The sequence below is a fragment of the Falco peregrinus genome, chromosome 5, assembly GCF_023634155.1.
Source record: "Falco peregrinus isolate bFalPer1 chromosome 5, bFalPer1.pri, whole genome shotgun sequence".
Lineage (NCBI taxonomy): Eukaryota > Metazoa > Chordata > Aves > Falconiformes > Falconidae > Falco > Falco peregrinus.
Genome location: NC_073725.1, coordinates 115,066,287 through 115,084,482, shown reverse-complemented (window position 1 = coordinate 115,084,482; position 18,196 = coordinate 115,066,287). Strand labels below are relative to the sequence as shown.

At 48.5% G+C, this 18,196-nt stretch overlaps 3 protein-coding genes across 19 annotated transcripts in view; 1 reads left to right on the top strand and 2 right to left on the bottom strand.

The window, feature by feature from the left end:
• LOC114011463 (high mobility group protein HMGI-C-like) overlaps positions 1 to 5,274 on the top strand; it is a 20,262-nt gene extending 14,988 nt beyond the window's left edge. For 4 of the 5 annotated variants that reach the window (XM_055805025.1, XM_055805024.1, XM_027783175.2 and 1 more), the window contains 2 exons: positions 2,487 to 2,572; positions 5,125 to 5,274. In XM_055805025.1, coding sequence (XP_055661000.1) covers positions 2,487 to 2,572; positions 5,125 to 5,254 — 216 coding nt within the window. In that variant the 3' untranslated portion in view covers positions 5,255 to 5,274. Of the gene's footprint in view, positions 1 to 2,486 lie in introns of all 5 variants that reach the window. The other variant, XM_055805028.1, reaches the window with a different exon arrangement.
• The window catches only part of CACNA2D2 (calcium voltage-gated channel auxiliary subunit alpha2delta 2), a 454,520-nt gene that overhangs the window by 386,784 nt on the left and 49,540 nt on the right, over positions 1 to 18,196 (bottom strand). The gene's annotated exons all lie outside the window — the stretch shown is intronic.
• Positions 1 to 18,196, bottom strand: part of C5H3orf18 (chromosome 5 C3orf18 homolog) — a 27,868-nt gene extending 9,672 nt beyond the window's left edge. The window contains exons 1-6 of one of the 11 annotated variants that reach the window (XR_008747366.1): positions 18,045 to 18,195; positions 14,003 to 14,393; positions 12,741 to 12,766; positions 10,986 to 11,115; positions 5,276 to 5,377; positions 2,564 to 3,637 (exon numbers count right to left, since the gene is read on the bottom strand). Coding sequence is in view for 10 of the 11 variants with exons in the window: in XM_055805014.1 (XP_055660989.1) it covers positions 7,447 to 7,572; positions 10,986 to 11,115; positions 12,741 to 12,766; positions 14,003 to 14,236 (516 nt within the window). In the remaining variant the exon portion in view is untranslated. Of the gene's footprint in view, positions 1 to 2,563; positions 3,638 to 5,275; positions 5,378 to 6,232; positions 10,023 to 10,985; positions 11,116 to 12,740; positions 12,767 to 14,002; positions 14,394 to 15,561; positions 17,187 to 18,044 lie in introns of those variants that run through there. The other 10 variants (XM_055805017.1, XM_055805023.1, XM_055805014.1 and 7 more) reach the window with 10 other exon arrangements.

Genomic DNA, 18,196 nt, shown 5'->3' with positions numbered 1-18,196 from the left:
TCACTGTCACAGGAACTTACAGATGCCCCAGCCTCGCTACAGCCCTGGGGAAGAGCAGATCCATGACCAGCCTGTACCATTGGGGGCCGTTTCTGAGGCAGATGCCAGGAAAACTTGTGTGCAGCTGAGTCCTACCTTCAGTGAGCATTGTAGGAAGCTATTCGTTAAACATTTTCTCTTGAGGGGGAAGGGGCCAGCAACCCAAGAGAGGCAGATGTTGCCTTGTTTTGCCATGTGGTCAGCACAGCTGCTCCCTCATCCCGCTGCCGTTAGCGCAGTTGAGCGTGGCGTGCGAAGCAAGCTAACTGATGCTGGGCAGCCGAACCCAGCCTGAGGTTCTTAGAAAGTCCCGGGAAATGCCGCATGATAAAACACCAGCGCAGTTAACCTCAGCTGCTCGATTCAGTTTCCTCTCGAGCGCCTGCTCCTGTATCACTTCCTGCCACCAAGCTGTGTGATGCCATCAGCAGAGCCACAGGCTCACAGATGATGAGCTCACCTCCTGCCCAGTCGTTGCCTTTTTGTAGTACTCTTCAGCATCGCCCAAAACCACAGCCGATGTGGGTACTTTCTTCTTCCTTTCAGTTTGAGTGGGACCGAGGGCAGTGACATGAGGAATATGTTTCCCTCCTGTTGCAATGAGGTAGAACCAGATGTGACAGGATAAAGCGGATGCTGCGGTCAGCACAAGACAGCAGTGCAGCGCATGGCGCTGCGTGCTCAGCACCAGACACGGAGAGGGGAGTTTTACTGTTGGGGAAGGCATGCGCTTCTGTAAGAAAAAAACCTGCTAGCAAATCAGTGGGATTAACCAGAAAATCAGTGAGGATAAGCGTGTACAGCATGAAACCTGGAAATCCTCTGGAAAATTTTGTAGCAGTTGTTATTCACTCGGGAGCTTGAGACGGAGCAGTAATCCTGTCTTAGAAACTTCTGACTAAAAAGGGAAAGGGGAAATTTACTATTCTGACTTGCTGGAAACTAAATCCTGTGGCTTGTCTGCAAGCAAGATGCAGCTGTAGCAGCTTTCAGACAGTTTCTGGATTAACCCATTCTGTGGGTCTGGGTTTAATTTAGATATTAAATGCCTGCAAGCTTTTCTGTTGTGTGTGCAGGAGGCTACTGCTCTGAGATTTGTTGTCAGTATTCTGCAATCACGTAATAATCTTCTGCTACAGGCACAGCCAGAGCTTTTGGTCATTGCGGGGTTCATTGGTTTGCTTTTTCTTTCAGGTGAGGATTTTTGAGGTGCTGGCTAGAGAGAGGTCATGGGAGGATACACATGCTTGCTTATCCTGCAGGTTGTATGCTGTAAAACTCTGGGAAAGAGATCTGCCCTGGGCTTCATGTCTGCAACATTAAGAAAGAATTGCTGAAATAAACAATGACTGACTCCCTGGTTTTCAGTCAGTCTGTTACAGGGGAAATCATGAAATAGGAAGAGCCGAACTAGAAATACGCAAGACTTGCAAACCTGCCAAGGGGCAGGGAGCTGCTTTAAAGCTAGCTGATATTTTCCCATGGCCTTTAGTTGGGGGATTCAGCTCCAATTTTCCCAAGGCACTGGTTATGGGTGGCTCTAGGTTATCCAGGAGCAGGCAGGGGTTTGATGATGGTTCAGACTTTATTGTGTTGCTACATGCAAGTGCTGCCAATCACAGCTCAGTTGTTAAAGTTTTTGGTTTCTGGGCCAAGAAGCAATTGTCTTCTCTTCCAGGAGTACCACTACCAAATAAATGATTGATGAAGCTGATTCGTAGCCTCCTAAGCCACAAAAGCAGCCTGGGTTTGTTTCAGTAACTTTGTTTGGTGAATGAAGTATAGGTGTGAGAGGGAGTTTGCTTTACGGCTAAACTTCCAAGCCGCAGTCCAAAGCCAGAAGCAGCCTCCAGACCTTGCTCCTTGCCTGTCTTTCCTTCCCCATGTTCTCAGTACATCGAGAGAGCAGCTGCCAACTCCTTTGTCTTTGTTCCCTCTGCTGCCCCAATATCTCAGCTTTCCTGAAACCATGGGGTTAACCACAGATCAGAGCAAGCGTGTGTAGCCATAAACATTCCCCACTCTGAGGCATTTTTTAGACCTTCTGTGCATCTGCTTTCCTGATGTTTACGATGTTGGGTAAGGCACTTCTGGTACTCTGTGTCTCATGAGGATCCAGAGTTGCACTTGGAAATACATAACTGCTCACCGCAGAGGTTGATCATGTGTGTTTGCACAGCAGAAGCCAGAGGATTTCACGCAGACTGTAACTTCTGGGCTTTCACTAGCCTCCTGCTGAGGCTGGCTGCCAGGGAAACCAGTGGGTCAGTCTTTAGCCTGGAGCTGGCAAAAGAGCAATGGGAATGTTGCTGTGAAGACCTTTGTTGTTTGGAAGCAGATTCTTGCCACCTTTTAACCTTGCACTGACTCTGTAACGGGGCATTTGGGCAGCTTGGCTCCTGGACCCAGAGCTCTAACCCTCTCTCTCCCGTGATCTTTCCCTTTAGGCATCACTGGAAAAGACGGTTCCAGGCCCGGCAAAACTACTGGTCTTAGGAGATCTCTTGAGTAACATCCTTGCTGCAGCTCAGTAGTATGTCACCTGTTCATGTCTTGCTGAATCCAGAGGACTGGAAAGCAAACGGGATTTTTAATGTCATATTTCAAATTCTTTCTTTGTGATAGTTTTGGCCAAGCTTTCTCTCTGTTGTCTGTTGGCTTACCCCAAACATCCAAGCAGGGACTTAAGGGAAGAAATGGCAAATGCCTTATCAGAGAGATGCTTTCCACGGTTTGTAGTACATCTTTTGTGAGGATATTGATCTTTCTTAAGAATACTTGGGTAACAGGGTGCCTTGCCCTGCCACAGACAGCAGTAGTTGAACAGAAGGCTAATGTTGACTCAGGAGTGCAGATACAGTGAAGGAAATCTATTTACACAGCTAATTGCTGAACTTATATGTCATATCACTTCTGGTAGATTGATGGAGTCCCAAGAGTTAAGTTTTGGTCAGTTGCCCACAGGAACTGCATCTGAGAGACAGTCTTTGAGTCCTTGACTATATGGGAAAGAAAACTTCCATGGCATTTCCAGCTTACTTAATAATGCTGTTGCTCCAGTGGTCCGTAGCTTGGATGGTTTAGAGGAAAGTTCACACCCTGATGTCTTGGGGATCGGTTCAGAAACTTTTATCCTAGCATTATCAGCTTAGGGCCATCCCCTATAACCAGCTCCTGGCCTGGTGGCCCTCCCCTGAATTTGATAGCAACTCTGAGTGCACAATGTTTACAAGCTTAGTCACAGCCACTGGATTTCATCACTTCAAAGGACCGTCTGACAAAGGTTGCTTCCTTTCAGAGCCCCAGGATTCAATTTAAATTAGTTGGTACTTTTAGTTCACAGTGTGTGTATGTGAGGTCCTCTAGTGTTGCAGTTATGCAAACAAAAGCTTGCTGATACAGTCTAGTTTTGGGAGACAGCAGTAGCCAGTTGGTCAGAGATTGTCACTGCCTGCTCTGTCTCGCATTGTATTGCAGATTTGTGCTTTGTGTCACAGCTGACCTTGCTAAATTCTGAAGAATTGAGGGTATTTCCAATATCCAGTTGTAAACAGTGAAATTCTAGTGTTATTTTCCATCTCGTGGATGCTCTGCCTGCCTATTAAAGGGACAAAGTGGGTATTTCAATTATCTTTGACAAGATGTAAAATTGGCTAGCTTTACAGTGTTAAATATTTAAACAGAACATAATTGGCTTTAAATTTATGGCAGTGCATAGCAGAAACCCATGAAATGGTAGTATATATTGAGCTCATTTATTATCCTTTCATCAGAGGTTTGTTCCCTTAGCAGGTATTTGTTTAACATGAGAAAATGTATGCCAAATTAAGAGGAAAGGCTGATTGGAGAGAGATAATAGGAGAAAAAATATTTCTTCCTTCTAGGCCATTTTGTCCAGTCCACTCAGTTTAGCAGCGATCAGTCCTGATCCTGTTTATTCTATATCTTGTCTGGTTTGCCCCAACAGTATTTTCTTGTGTATGGAGTTTGGTGGTCTCAGTAGAAAACTGCATCACAGATAACCTTTGTGCCTCCCCTACCACATATCAGATACAACAAGGATTAAAAGGATTAGATAACAGGGACAGACATAAATCTTACGCTTTAGGATGAGGTGTGCTGCCAGGTATGGGAAGAGTTTGATCCCCTGCTCCTGCTCTGTGGATAAATCCAGGTGGGCACAAATCTATAACTGTTGATGGTTACATGAGAAGATCAAACTGGATTTCCTCTGAATTCAGGTTAGGGAGCTGCTCTTCTTCCATGGACATGCAAGTTCAGCTGCAGGTCATGTCTGCATTTAAAGTCCGCTCCAGTTGCAGACCAAGATATTTTTACCTGCTTCTTTTAGCCGATTTTCAGGCAAATTGGCAGGTTTAGTACTCTGCTTGCAAGGCTGTAAGGCCTATTTACTTAACCCCTATTACCTGAGAGTAATAGCTGTTACAACGTGAGACTGGAACTTCAGCTTCCTCTAAATGGATTAGGGATTGCATCTGTAAGACTCAGGCTTTTCTTATGACATCAGTCAAACCTTTCTCAGCTGGTGGCATGGACTAGGGATGGAAACCGTCTCAGCTAGATACTAAACCCATTTGCTTTAGGTCAGCAGTATTCCCCTAGGACATGCATACAAAATGCTTCTCTTAAAAAAAAAAAAAAAAGAAAAAAACAATCTGGTCTTTGCTACCTCTTAATACTCCATTGGGAAGCCACAGTAGAAAACATGTCTCCATACAAATGTAAGTGTTCAAGGAACAAGCAGAATTCCACACTATTAGGAGGTACTCTGAGTAGCTAAAATCCCAGTCCATAGCTTCAGCTTCCATGTTTACACAGAGACTTGGAATGAAAGCCAATGCCTATTAAAGGTGGGCAGGATTCTAGCCATCCTCAGAGAGCTAGGATCTCACGCTGGATTACATGGATTTTCTTTTTTTGAAATGATAACCAATTTTTAATTCCCATATAGTTAGTTACCTTTTCTGCGTAGCCAAATCCTATGTCTAAGCAAATTCATTTCAAGTGTTTTTAAGTTCAAGACAGTTTTGGTCTGACTCAGTCAAAAATAGGAATTCATTACAGTTGGATTCAAAACACAGGAGCTGAAGAAGGTTTCTTATCTAGCAAAGTTTGGAAGATTCTCATAAACCGTTTTGGTGAAGGCATGAAGAGCGTTGGCAACTTGCAAATTAGCCTTGAAGTTTGTTTTTAATAAAGGTATAAAACATAGTACCTTAGGCTTCTGCTTTGCCTCTTCCATGTGCAACAACCTCAGCACACATGTATAGGACCAGACAAGGTCAGATTCTCTTTATCTGAATTGGAGTTTTGGGCCCTATAAAACATGATTTGGTCATTCAGGAGCTACAGACCTATGTGAAAACAAGGAATAATGAATGTGAGGAATCGCACACGGAGGAAAACAGATAGGCCCTTAAAACCCAATGTTGATACCTAATTCCATCCTCTTGTAGATCTTACAGTACCTCATAACTGGCTGGATTGGAACACAAGCCAGTTCTGCTTCATGTGTACGTCCAGAAGTCTCCACAGCAGTCAGTTTATGCCCCACATTGTTCTGAGTGCCATACAACTATTTAGCTTTTCATACAATTAGTTTTGTTCCTGTGCATAACCTCTTCAGTTAATCTGACACCTTTCTTAACTAGTCCCAAGTTTTGGGTCTGTGGGCCAGAAGGTGAGGCAGAAAACAAATCTCAAATACAGCAACAGTTTCACCAGGGAGCTACTAATGCTGCTGCCCACAATGTCCACCCCAGTGTGGGCAGGCTATTGAGGACAGAGCTGCAGGTGATCTGATGAACCCCTAGTTCGTCCAGGAATTAAGTTGATTAAAGCATAATATGGCAAACAGACAATCTGGCATTTGTCTTTATGCAATCTAGATGCCTAGGGTCTGTTAGGCTGGAAGATCCTGCCTTCCTGGCTTCTCCACCAAGCACCAGGGTTTCCTGGACAGGTCTGAGTTTCCATGCTGTGGAACACTAAACCTTGACACACACATACTCCTCTGCCCCGAGTTTGTCCTTCCAAGTTTCTCACACTTACTTCAGTCTTTGAAAAAGTAAGGGAATTCAGTACACCTGAATTAACAACAGGTATTGAGGATACACTCCAGCAGTTTTCTGTGGAAAACACGAATGGTAAGGAGGGAAAAAGACAACCACACTAGATTTCATGTAAATAGTTTAATTATATTTCAATGCTTAAAACACAGAAACACTTGAATTAAATTACATTATAATGCTTCTGCTAAACTGTACATATACTTCCAAGACCTGTGAGAGGAGGTGCTATTGAACTAAAAGAATACTCCAGTGCAAGCCCAGCAAATACCCGTAATATTCTTTTAGTATTTTATCTGTACTTCTTTAATATAAGGGCAGTCATCACAGGACAAAGCCTACTGTTACAGGAGGAATGGTTAAAGAGAATTCCTCTGTAACTGAGTTTGTTATACAAGATATAGCTCTGCATCAAAGTGGAACAAGGTGCATGTTTTTGCACCTGAGCTGGCAGCTGCACTGCTTGGCAGCTGCATGCACAGCACGTGGAGGTGGGTAATGAGCACAAAGTAGGTTGTTGGTCTGAGGAATCAGCTCAGCTTACACTTGCCTTTTATCTAGTTTAAAACAACAAATGAAGTTACAATCCTAAGAGTTCCAGGGGAAATGCTGTGATTTAGGACAGCCACACACGCCTGCTGCCGCTTGCATCCCTGTCTGGCTGCAGAGCGTGGGAGTGTGATAGGCAGTGGCGTGGCAGCTGCTGAAGGGAGAAATCTGATGTCTTTGTAGCTGGCTGCCCTCAGTGAGCATTTGGAGGAGATGCTTAAGTATGCATGTGGGGGGTGGGGTGGGTGATGTGTCTGCCTCTCAGCTGGTCACAGAGACATACCCTCTGGGAAGACCCACAGATAGCGTCCAAATCCTAAGGACCTTATTGTGTATTTGTACCCATGCACCTTCCTTCCAACTGTACCCCTGGAGTGCAAACACCAGCAGCAACCAACAGCCTGGGAGTAACTCCTGCCAGATCCCCTGGGTATGGAGGATGGGCTGTTTTCCACAGATGATGACACTCCTGGTCCTAATACACTCCCAGAACTCCCTGGTTTTTAAAAGAAAGAGGGATACTGTAAAATTAAAGCAACTTAGCCTTGCAAAAGTGCCAGGAGGGAAGCTGTGTCAGTGAAGAAGGGCTGGTAAGAAACTGTGTGATCAGTGACACATGCCCAGGAAAGAGTCTACATTTAATGAAGGGGGGTGGGGGGTGGGGAGGGAGGAAGATCACAGTGGAGAAAAAAGAAGAAAAATAAAAAGATTTGGAAGAACAAAAAACGCCAGGCCCAAACTTGCCACAAAGCCCATGATACCTGAATTGCTACTCAGTGCAATGGTCTCCTTGCATAAAGCCTACCTTTAGATATGCGTTCAAATTTTGGCTTGCCTTGATTCCGTTTTGACCGGTGCTGTGGATGGAATATGATCCAACTGACAAATGCATATACTGCAAAAAAATATCAGGTGATCAATGCACGGCTGGGCACTGATGCTTGCATGCAGGCTCTGCTGCTGGCCCCTGGCCACTGTGCTGGCCTGCAGCACTCGGGGCTGGTGGCCACTGAAAGGCTCTGCCGGGGGCAGCCCCCATGCCGCACAGCCAAGGTGGCCAGAGACCCCTTTGCTCTCTCTCCCTCCTGCAGCCCTGAAGAACGCACAGGCAGAGATGCTTCAGGGTTACAGGGCAACTCCTGGCTTACTTGTCTAGTTCTGCCCTCCCTGCATTAGCAGGTAACACGAGCAGAAGCTAACACAGAGCTGGGGGTTCCTTCAGCAGGAAGAAGAGGAAGCTCTGACTGCAGGTCCTGGCAGGAAAGGAAGTACGAACCAGCTGTTCAGTCACCTCTGTGGGCAGACATGGGGCTGTTGTAATGATCCTGAGCCAATACATGTTTTTCCTTATTTAAAAGAAAATATTTCAAGGGTTAATCTTTTTTTCTGGATAATATTCTGCACTGTAGAAACTTCCCTGAGCCAGAACAGGAGGAGGGATACATAGTGTCAGAAGCCCAGTTCTACTTGACTCCTCTCTGTGGCTCAAGCACCGTTATTCCTAGCGCAGCAGCAGGGAGTCACATCGCCAAACATTGACACCTCCTGTCTCTAGCTGTGTGAATTCCCTGCTGTGTATACAGCAGCCCTCATTTGGGATATTCAGCCACTTCCTCAGTTAAGATGTAATCAGCCAGATGTTCACCATTTCACTTTTTAAAGCTGGTGAACTCCCCATGGTTCAACGTCATCCCAGACACACATTTCTCAGCAGCCTATGTGCCACAAGGGGGATAAACCCATGGTGTTTTTTCCCTGCCACGTCCCAGATTACCACTCAGCTAGGGGAGTCTGCTCTCCTTACTCAAAGGGGCTTTGCCACCAGTCACACCTCCAGGACCAGCCAAAGATGCGGTCACTGTGCAGAGAGGCTCATTCATCCCTTTTTTGGGGGACTGGTGGCACAAAGCCAGTGGGGAAGCTCTCTGAAACACGCACCTCTCCTTCCCTGACCCAGAGAGCATGCACATGTGCTCTGACAAGTTAATCTACAACAAAGCAGGCACTGTTCCTAAGCACGCAGCTCTGTAAATGATAGCAGTCAGCGCCAGCCCAGAAACTGGAGCTCAGGACCTTTTAGTGGTAACAGACGCGCCAAAAAATCACCACTGCCATCACAAAGGGTTTGCTTCCCAAAGTGGTGACAGTTCCCAGTGCTTGTGCCCTTTTGTAACACAAACCAATGGAGTGACCAGCTGGGCTCAGTGGATCGGCCGTGCTTGCGGGAAGTCACTGGTTTGTTGGCTTCATCCTCCCCAGTCTCAGCATGATCCCAGAGCAGGGGCAGGTATTGTTCATGCATTGATGGCATTGGCAACGTCTGTGAACACAAGACGGCTGGGTCTCTGGAGGGCTCCTTGACTTGTCAGCAGAATCTGCATTGAAGCAGTGAAAGATGAGACCCAGCAAGTCTGCCTTTGCTCAGGTGTGTGTGCTTGGCACAGACTGCACAGTACTGTAACTAGACTCTGCCCCTGATGGAAGGGGAGGCTGGCTGACCAATGTGGCATTAACAAGGCTGTGTCAGAAAAATACCAACAGGCCAGAGAGTACGTCAGCCCATCCATGCCGGTTTAAAATTCCAACATCGTTGGACTACTGGGTCTCACTATTTATATATACAAGGCAGCACGAAAAGACTTTTCATCAAGAAGGCCTGGAAACGTGCCACAGACTGAACTTTAGCTGTTGTTTATAGACTCTCCCACTCTTACTATGTTAAGCTTTTAAGCTTGTGTACTTTCCAAGCAGAGATATCTGTGCATTAGCAAGCTCTGGAGGGATCTGAGGTATCCTGCTGGCCAGTCCCTACATAGGATCTGCTTTTACTGTGCTAAGTTTAACTCTGGCCTTGTCATTTCCCCCTTTTACTACCTGAAGGGAGTCCTCTGTGTGCACTAACAGAAGGACCTGATGTTTTCCCAGTATGCGCTACTTTGAGGACAAGATCCTTTGCTTTTATACAACAGTATTCCTTGCTGTACCAAACCACTGTATGGAATATGTTGACTATCTTTCATATTTCAAGACACACATCTCCTTTGAGCTCTTTAGCAGCTTGGGAAGCATATCTCAAGGTAAATATTTTATAATTACAGTTGTATTTATTATTTCCTCTTTTCCTTTCTCCCACACCAAGCTTGCTACCGATAGCTGAAGGTGTGAAGTGTGTGGAAACTGAGAATTGCTCCTGGAACTGGAAAAGCAAGGGAAGACACAGGCAACACAGAGCAGCTGGAGAGGAATTCAGGAAAGGAGAGATGCTTACTCTAAGGGGAGGCTGCATCACTGGCTAAGAGACATACCTTTTCCAACCATCCCTGCTGGCTCTGTCTTTCAGAAAGGCTTTTTGTGTGGTTGTGGCGGTGACAAAGGAAACAGAAAACACTGTGAAGGTGGCTGCAAACGATGGTGAGAAGCCCTTCTTCCCTGTTTCTCCTACCTCTTGAAGATGGGGGAAGGAGATGTCCAGATGGGTCTTTGACAAAAGACTTATTAACCAAAAACAACTGGCCAAGCTATCAGGCTCTTTCCTAACTCACAAGTAGCAAGTCAGTGGTCTCTGAGGACCCTGTCATTTTGCAGCATACTGCATGCTTTTGAACACTTGGGAGGGGTCAAAGCAAAGCTTCCTTCCCCTCTCCCCAAATTCAAATGGAGAACTCTCCTCCCTTTTCTCTTTCTGAGCCACACTGCTCTGTGCCCAGCAGGGTTGGCCTGGAGGTGCTGGTGAGAAGACCAGATGTGCCATGCCACAACAACGTGCAGGCTTTCTGCTTGCGTTCTTCAGGGCTCGCAGCACAGTAAGCTGTTACTACAGGCTTTCCCTCAGCAAGGCCTTGTTCCATACTTAAGTCCTTGGGCAAAGCAGGGATACCTTAAAACTGGGTGGAAATTACTTGCTTTTCAGGGCCAGGGCAAAGGAGCCTCAGTGCCTTGTAGGCACTGAAGCCCATCTCCCAGAAAACGGCATTCATCATCCTACTGCTCCCTTGTGGTGCCCTGGGCAGTAAACTGTAGTAAACTTGCCCTTAATTACTGAAGTTGTTCTTTTCTCTCTCCTAGTTGAGCAGACCAGTGCTTTGCCTCCTCAGGCTCTTTGTCCTACTTGCCTGACTCTTCAGTCCATCCTAAGCACTCCAGAATGCTCAACCCCTGTATCTCCAGGGCTGGCAGAGATGGGCAAAGTCCTCCTGAAGTCTGACATGGTTTACTTACTCTACAATCCTACAATGTTTTGACTCTGTAACAAAAACAGTGCAGGTGCCAGTGGTTGTAGTAACAGACTCACTGGTCCCTGATGCCTACCTTGTTCTGCGATGCCTGGGAAGATGCTGCATCTCGCCCGTGTTCCAGCAGCTCCTGCTCCAGTTCATCCTGTTCCTCAGTGGGATCAAAGTTGTACATGGGCATGAGCTGGTGCCGTAACTTCTCCAACCTGCCCATGGGAGGGAAGAGAAAGGGTTGGCTGAGGAGGACAGGTGCTCAGGCTGCCTTCCCCACCTCACTGCTGAGGCTATCTGCAGCCTATTTCTCCTCCTGTGCAGGGATTCTGCTCATATTGCTCTTGCTGGATAAGGATTATGTCCTGTCCCACAGAGATGAGGATAAGAACCTACTACACACAGCTGGCAGTAGTGGAAGATACCCAGAGTGCAGTTACAGGGATTAATTGCCATCACTAATCTATGTTAGCAGGCATTATGAATAGAGGAATCAGACAGGGATTTAAGTTCCTGCAGACCTTAAAATACCAAGCTTTATGTGGTGGGACAAAAGAGATGGTGGAACATACTGGCTAGGCATTTTGTGACCTCCCCTTCCTTCTATACACAACAGCCTGTCCTGCGACGTCACACCATGTCTGCCAGCAAAAGTCCACTTCTAGCTCCAGTGGTCTAAGAGCAGTACTTTAACTCTGGGGTTGAAGTACATAAAAATAGAAAATAATAAATAGAAAACAGGAAAGAGAGTTTCTCATAGGAGGTTGATGCCTGTGGACAGACTGTTCTTACTCTTCTATCATTGCTCCAAGTGACAGAGCTATAAAGTACTACCCCAGTGGGTCTCCCTAACTACTGGGCAGCTCAGAGGTGGAGGACGGATGGGTGGGCATGCTCTTGTGAAAACACTAAGCCCTGCCTTAGGCTGTAGCTGAGTTTTGGGCGGTGGGGCAGGGAAACACACAAGCAGTTACTGGCAGTGTCACCACAAATATCTATTTTGGCAATTGTTAGGATGACACATTCCCTCCCTGCTTCTACACAGGTTTGCCAACACAACCATTATCTCCAGCAGCACTATGTTAATAGGCCAAGCATTAGCTGCTACTATGGCAGTACCCAGATCTGGGATTCAGGGTCTGGCTTGGAAATTTTACAGTGGGCAGCAGCACTTCTTCAAAGCCCATGGCCATGCCAGGCCTGCCACAAGGTCAGGCAGGGGGGAGGTACCACATCTAATGGATCTTCACCAGCCTCTGCTGTCAGAAACAGAAGAATCAAGATGTGTGTCTCCCTGCATGCTGCTCTCCTCTCTATTTTCAGCAAGCTTAACAAGGAAATTAACACTAAGGCTAGAAGGCTGCATCTCTGCACTATGCTACTGCCAGTTGCTGTGACTGCAGCTAAAGAGGCCTTCAGCCTTGCAAGGCCAGTGTCATTGGCCCAGGGTCTTGGAAAACGGGGATCTGGGAATGGCTGAAATGTGAGATCCACACCTCTCATGCAAAGGTTCCCAGCTTCTTTACACGCTCATAACACTCTCCTCTGTTTTAGCGTATCTCACAGATGAAGCATGAAGAGTTTGCAGGCTAACCTCCTGCTCAACCATGTTTTCCTTGCCAAAGCTGTGCGGGAGCCTCTGAACTCTGATGTTTGAAGGTGGCCCAGTATTAGGAGTGCAGTGTCCCTACCCCTGCCTCATTCACACACAGCTGAATCCCTGTAGGTTTGTTCTCAGACAGCCATCCCTCACACTCTCCCCATCTTCCTGTCTCCTTCCTAGTTCTCTCTGCATTTTGAAGTACTGAGCTTCCTTCAGCCAGCAATAGACGTTACTTACCTCTTCCTCTTCCTGATATACAGAACCTGAGGGAGAAAGAAAACCATCATTATAACAGTCACAGTAGGATGGGGAACAGCTGAGAAGAGAAATTTTGGGCACAGGGCACAGAGAAAGGAGGTGTAGCAAGTCTGGTGTCACTGCACACCAAAGCAGGGGGAAGGGAGAAGTGGCAACCAAAAATGAATTTTCATGTGCATCAGTGTAAGCTTGGTAGCACATCATGTCTGACACTTACGTGCTCGAGTGGCGTGTTATTAGGCGTGTTAGTAGTAGTAAGAGTATTAGGTGTATTATTACTAGGTGTAGTTCAGCACATTTCTGGTGGCTGCAGGACATGTGTGGCAATTTAAGAGTGGATGAAGAACCTTTCATCATCTGTAGATTTCCTACAGCATGGAAGTGCTGTTACCCCCTCCCCAGTATAAAGGGAAGAAGCAAAGAGGGCATGCTCAGTGACTTGCCTCATGTCAGCCAGTAAGAGTGGCTGTGCTGGGAAGGAAGTGAGGCTTTTGGCCTCCAGAGCCTTGTTCTGAGAACTACGAACGCTGGGTGTTGCTCTTGGGAACTTAGGACCGTTTCCAGGATAATGTTTCCAGGTTCTCTTAGGGGCTTTTGGAAAAACTCCTCCTCGGGTCTGCAATGCAATTTTGCAGTAGTCCCTTTCTGTAGGCTCCTCTGATGGTTGTATTAGTGAAGCCCTTCCTCATATGAGGAATGGGAGCTTGCTGCTACCTTCTGTTCTCTGTTGGCAGGTAAATGATCTGGTTACATATCAGAAGAAGAACTGCAGCACTTGCATTGCCTGTGTCAAGCCCAGAACTACAGTTTCTGAAAGCTGCTGCCTACAGCATTAACAGCAAGGTTAGTTATGCAGGAAAATCTCAAGTACTTTGCTGATATCCAGCAAGCAGAACCTTGGGAATGCAGTCCAGAATGAGTCCAGCTAAAATGGATTCAGGCCGCTTTAATTCAAAAATTCAAATGTCCACAGGGGAGATTAATGTGGTTTCAACAGTCTGCTTTAAAACTTGAATTTGGATGAACTTTCTTGCAGGGCCCCTGTGTTGACAAGGTTTAAATCAATGCAGCTGTTCCACTTAACAAGTCAGAACAGAATCTGCTTTGCATTCTTTTAACCAAACTTCCTACTGCTATTAAAAATAAATACTGATACCACATACGGCTTCCATCAGTCCTAGAGCCCCTTTGCCACCCTCCATCCTCAACAGAGAGAGAAATATTTAGCAGGCCTCTCTTACCATAGCTACAGCCAACCCAATCACGGTAATGATCCCAAAGGACAGCAGCATTGTGCTCATGCCGGGTCCGGTGCTAGCCACGTCTGGGATTTTGGTGCTGTTGAAACTGGTAGTCTCAGGGCTTATGGTAGCTGTTTCTGGTACAGTCACATCCAGAGTTGTGCCTGTGCCTGGCTTGGCTGTGGTGGTGCTGCTGTGATACACATCATGTATAGAGGGTGAGCTGTAACTCATCCTGCCAGCTCTTGGTAGCTCCTTTCACCAACCTGTTGTCCTCACCCATCAGCTACATAAGTAGAAAGTTGCCCTTCGTATCAAGGACCCTCATGTGAGACCTCCTGTAGCATCATCACTGATGATTTTTCTTCATAGGAACCACACTTGTTTCAGCCTAGGAAAGAATGAGAACAAATGAACAGTGCAGAGCTCTTAAGAGACTTTTCCAAAGTTTCCTGATTCACTGGTACAGCTTTTGAGAACAGCTCACAGATGCCCACTCAAAATAAGAAAAAGATTTTTCAGGGGTACTGAGAGCCCCCAGAGTCATGCCCGATCCATTTGAAATCAGTGATACACTCTCCCCTTGCTGCTTCAGCTCTGCCTCCTTGCAGGCACTTGGCAGACCGATGTGGGGACAGCCTCAGAACCCCTGCCTTTGTTCTGCTTCAGGCTGAGGCAGGCGGCCTCTATCTGCAGATACAGCATTTTCCTGCTTCTGTCTCGTTTTTCATTTTTGGAAAGTTACATGGATACCCTTATCAGTGGGAACACGTCCAATAAAACAACACTCAGCCATGAGGCATCCATATCTCAGAATGTTATTGAATCTGAAGTTGGACTTCCCTGTTGTGGTAGTCACTGGTCTATCCAGTCACTGCACTCTCCGTTGCCCCACATTCCTTCATCCCATGCACCCTGGAAAGGCACTTCCTTACACTGGTCCCCCATCTGCTACTACAGACAGTGAGTATTTTTCAAGTCCCTCATGAAAGCACACACTCAAGCTCAGTCATGCACTGCTGATTATCAATATTAATTTTTAAATTAGTCCAATTTTGTATGAGTTGTGAAATTTGATACATCTATTCATGCTGAAAACATGAAAGGCTTTAATTGCTTCATGCTTCTATTGCGCAAATCATCAGGAGTTGCAAAACACCATGGGATGATCCTATGGGAAGCATTTGCACAACTGTGTTTATAAAATCACTGCCTATAACGTTAGTTCAGCAACTCTTTCTGCGAAAATGCAGCTACCTCTGGACCAGAGCAATGACAACCCCAAGAACTACTGTAGCAGTCCTCTGATAATTCCTCAGCAGTTTAGCAGATATAACATGTCTGGACTAGAATGCAGCAGGGACACAGGGGTTAATGAGCTCTGAATGGAAAAGATGTGTCTGCAAAGAGAAATGAGCCATTGTTCTGCTCCACTCTGTTCTGTTCTAGGCAAGGTTACTGTGCAGCTCCCATTACTGTGATGCCTTACCGCTGTCCATAACTGCATTAAGCAGCATGATTAACATCTGTCACTAACAACTGAGGCAGAGAAATCATACCAGACGAACAGTACCAGGCTGCTCTGTGGTCAGTCCGCAGCTGGAGTAGCCACCTCGACTCAGACAGCACTTGTCCTGCATCTCCCTGAGCAGGTACGTTTCTCAGCACACATGCAGGATCTGTCTCACAGCTCCCTGTGAGCAACTTTGTGAAGCAGGAGTTGCTGGGGGATTTTGAAGTGCCTGGGAGACTGTGTGAGCTGTCAAACTCCCGTGAGTTTCTAGAGGAACGTGAAGATGGCAGTTCCGGTCAGGTCCCACCTAACACCATGCTGAGACACAAGTTCATTGCAGCCTTCACTGACCACCAAACTGTGCACGCCTAGTTTAAACCATGTGGCACCTGGATTTCCCCAGCCATTGCTGACCACACTGGAGCTCAAGTGTAGTGGACACTAGGGCACAAAGATGGCAAATTTGAAATCTGAGTGCCACAATAGCAGCAGCAGCAGCTACAGCCCAGCAGGGAAAAGGAAGGAACTGTTGAGCAGGTACTGGGCAGACCAAGCAGCTGCCCAGAGAGAATCACTGACTGTGCTGTTCAGGGAAACTCTCAATGATGATAATTCACATTTTTTTTAAAAGCCACCATCAAGGAAACAAAAAGTGGAAAAAGAGCCTAAGTGAAAGGAGTGAAGCAGGCCCAAGGGCTTTGCAAAGTATGGCTTGTGATCTCGAACAGCTCCTGAATTTTGGAAACAAAATGGGTTATGCCTTCACCTCAATATGGTGGTCAGCTTTGGAAAACCACTGGAACTTGGATGGTGAAGCTGATACCAAGCCTTTGGGAAAGAACCCTTTTGTATGGACCACACGCTGTGCTGCTATGCACTGGCTAGTTTAAAATTAGCCAGCTGAAAATCTGGTCTGGTGGGAACAGAGGCTCTTGTTCATGCTTTCAGGGTCCTGTCTATGCTGAAGGATTCCCAAGCCCAGAGACCTAGCTCTAAAAGCAGTCATGTATGAAAGGTTTCTGACATGGCTTAGACAACCTCCAGGTCCAGGTCCAGATGAGGGTATTGCTGTTCCCAAGCCCCTTCTGGTCTAGGTTGCAGAGGGGCAGATGGGGAGGCTGACTGCAATTATGGCTCAGGGCCCACAGCTTACAATGGTAGAGCCAGGGGCAGATGATGATGATGATCTTTCCCACCACTTTCCCAGTTGTCATCCTGGTGCTGGAAGTTTGATCTGCAGGCTGGGTACACTCCAAGTCTCTGATGGCTGCTCTAGGGCCAGGGACAGCTACTACCTATTGCTGGTGGGTTTCAGCATAGTCCATGCACAAATAGAACAGAAGAGGAACCAGATCCTCAACTGCTGCGAGCTGGCATTCTTCCATTGCCTGCACCAACAGAGCTTCTCACACAGCCAGGACCGCTCTGTGCTGGGCTCTGCTGGGTCTGGGAATAAGGAGAGCACATTTGATTCTCCCCTACGACAGCATTTCCAAACTGGTTTCTGATAGATGCTGTGGTGGCCAGCACCTCTGAGATGCAGAACATCATGTCGGGCAGTAGCCTGAGGCTGCTGGCTTTTTGAGTCTTGGGTTTAACGCTGCAGCTTCCTCTTGGGTATGACAGGAATAGAGGTTTGTGTCACGGGGATGAAGATGGGTCGCGGGGTCTCTGGATGAAGAAGGCAAATAACAACTAGTATTTTTTCTGCTTTACTTCACAAAGATGAAGTGTCTCCAGCCATTCCACAAGGCAGGCGGCACAGGGCTGCTGTCGCCGATGGGATCTGGCTTCCCGCTGCGAGCGGGAACCGGGGGCTTCTCCCCCCCGCTCCAGGGCCCAGCGGGCTGGGGCAGCCCCGGGCTGGGGGAGTCGCCCAGCCACCTGTGCCCGCCGTCCCGGAGCGCCTCGTCCGCCACCCTCCTGCTGCCGCCGCCGTGCCACGGCCCCGTCCCGCCCGGGCACCAGCGCGGGGCGCTCCCCGGGCGCGCCACCGCTCCTCCGGCTGCGCACCGGCCGCCCCGCGCCCGCGGCCTTCCCGGGCAGAGTGGGCCCGCAGCGGCGGGGCGCGCCGTCCCTGCGGGAGGCCGCACGTTCGCCGTCCCGGGGAGCCGCTTCCAGGCGGGTAACGGGTTGCGCGGCCCCTCCCGCTCCGACACGCTCCGCCGGCGGCGTGGGAGCGGTCCCGGGGCTGGCAGCCGACTCCCACCGCTCGCTCCGCTCCGCCCGCAGCGCTGCGCCGCGCCTCGCCCGGCCGGGCTGGGCGGGCCTCGCCGGGGCGGCAGGCACAGAGACGGGGCCGGGTACAGCGCGGCGCGCGGCCGCCGCCCGCCGCCTGCCCTTCCCCGTCACCGACAGGCCGCGGCAGCCCTCGCCTGCGCCCGCAGCCCGGCGGGACAGGACGGCCAGAGACCCCCGATGGCCCAGCCCGCCGCCGCCGCGCCCCTCCCCGGAGGCAGCCGCGTTTCAGCGCCGCGCCCCACCCGCCGGGGCGGCTAGTGCTCCCGGCTCTCCGGGGCCGGCACTTACTGAGCGCTCCCCGCTGAGGCGTCCGGGTCCCCCCGGAGCGCCGCTGGCGGTGGGGCCGCCGGGGGGCCGCGCTGCCCGCGGGGGGCAGGCCGGGCCGCGCCGGGCCGCTCAGCTCCGCCACACCGCCGCTCGGCCGCCCGCCCCGCCCCGCC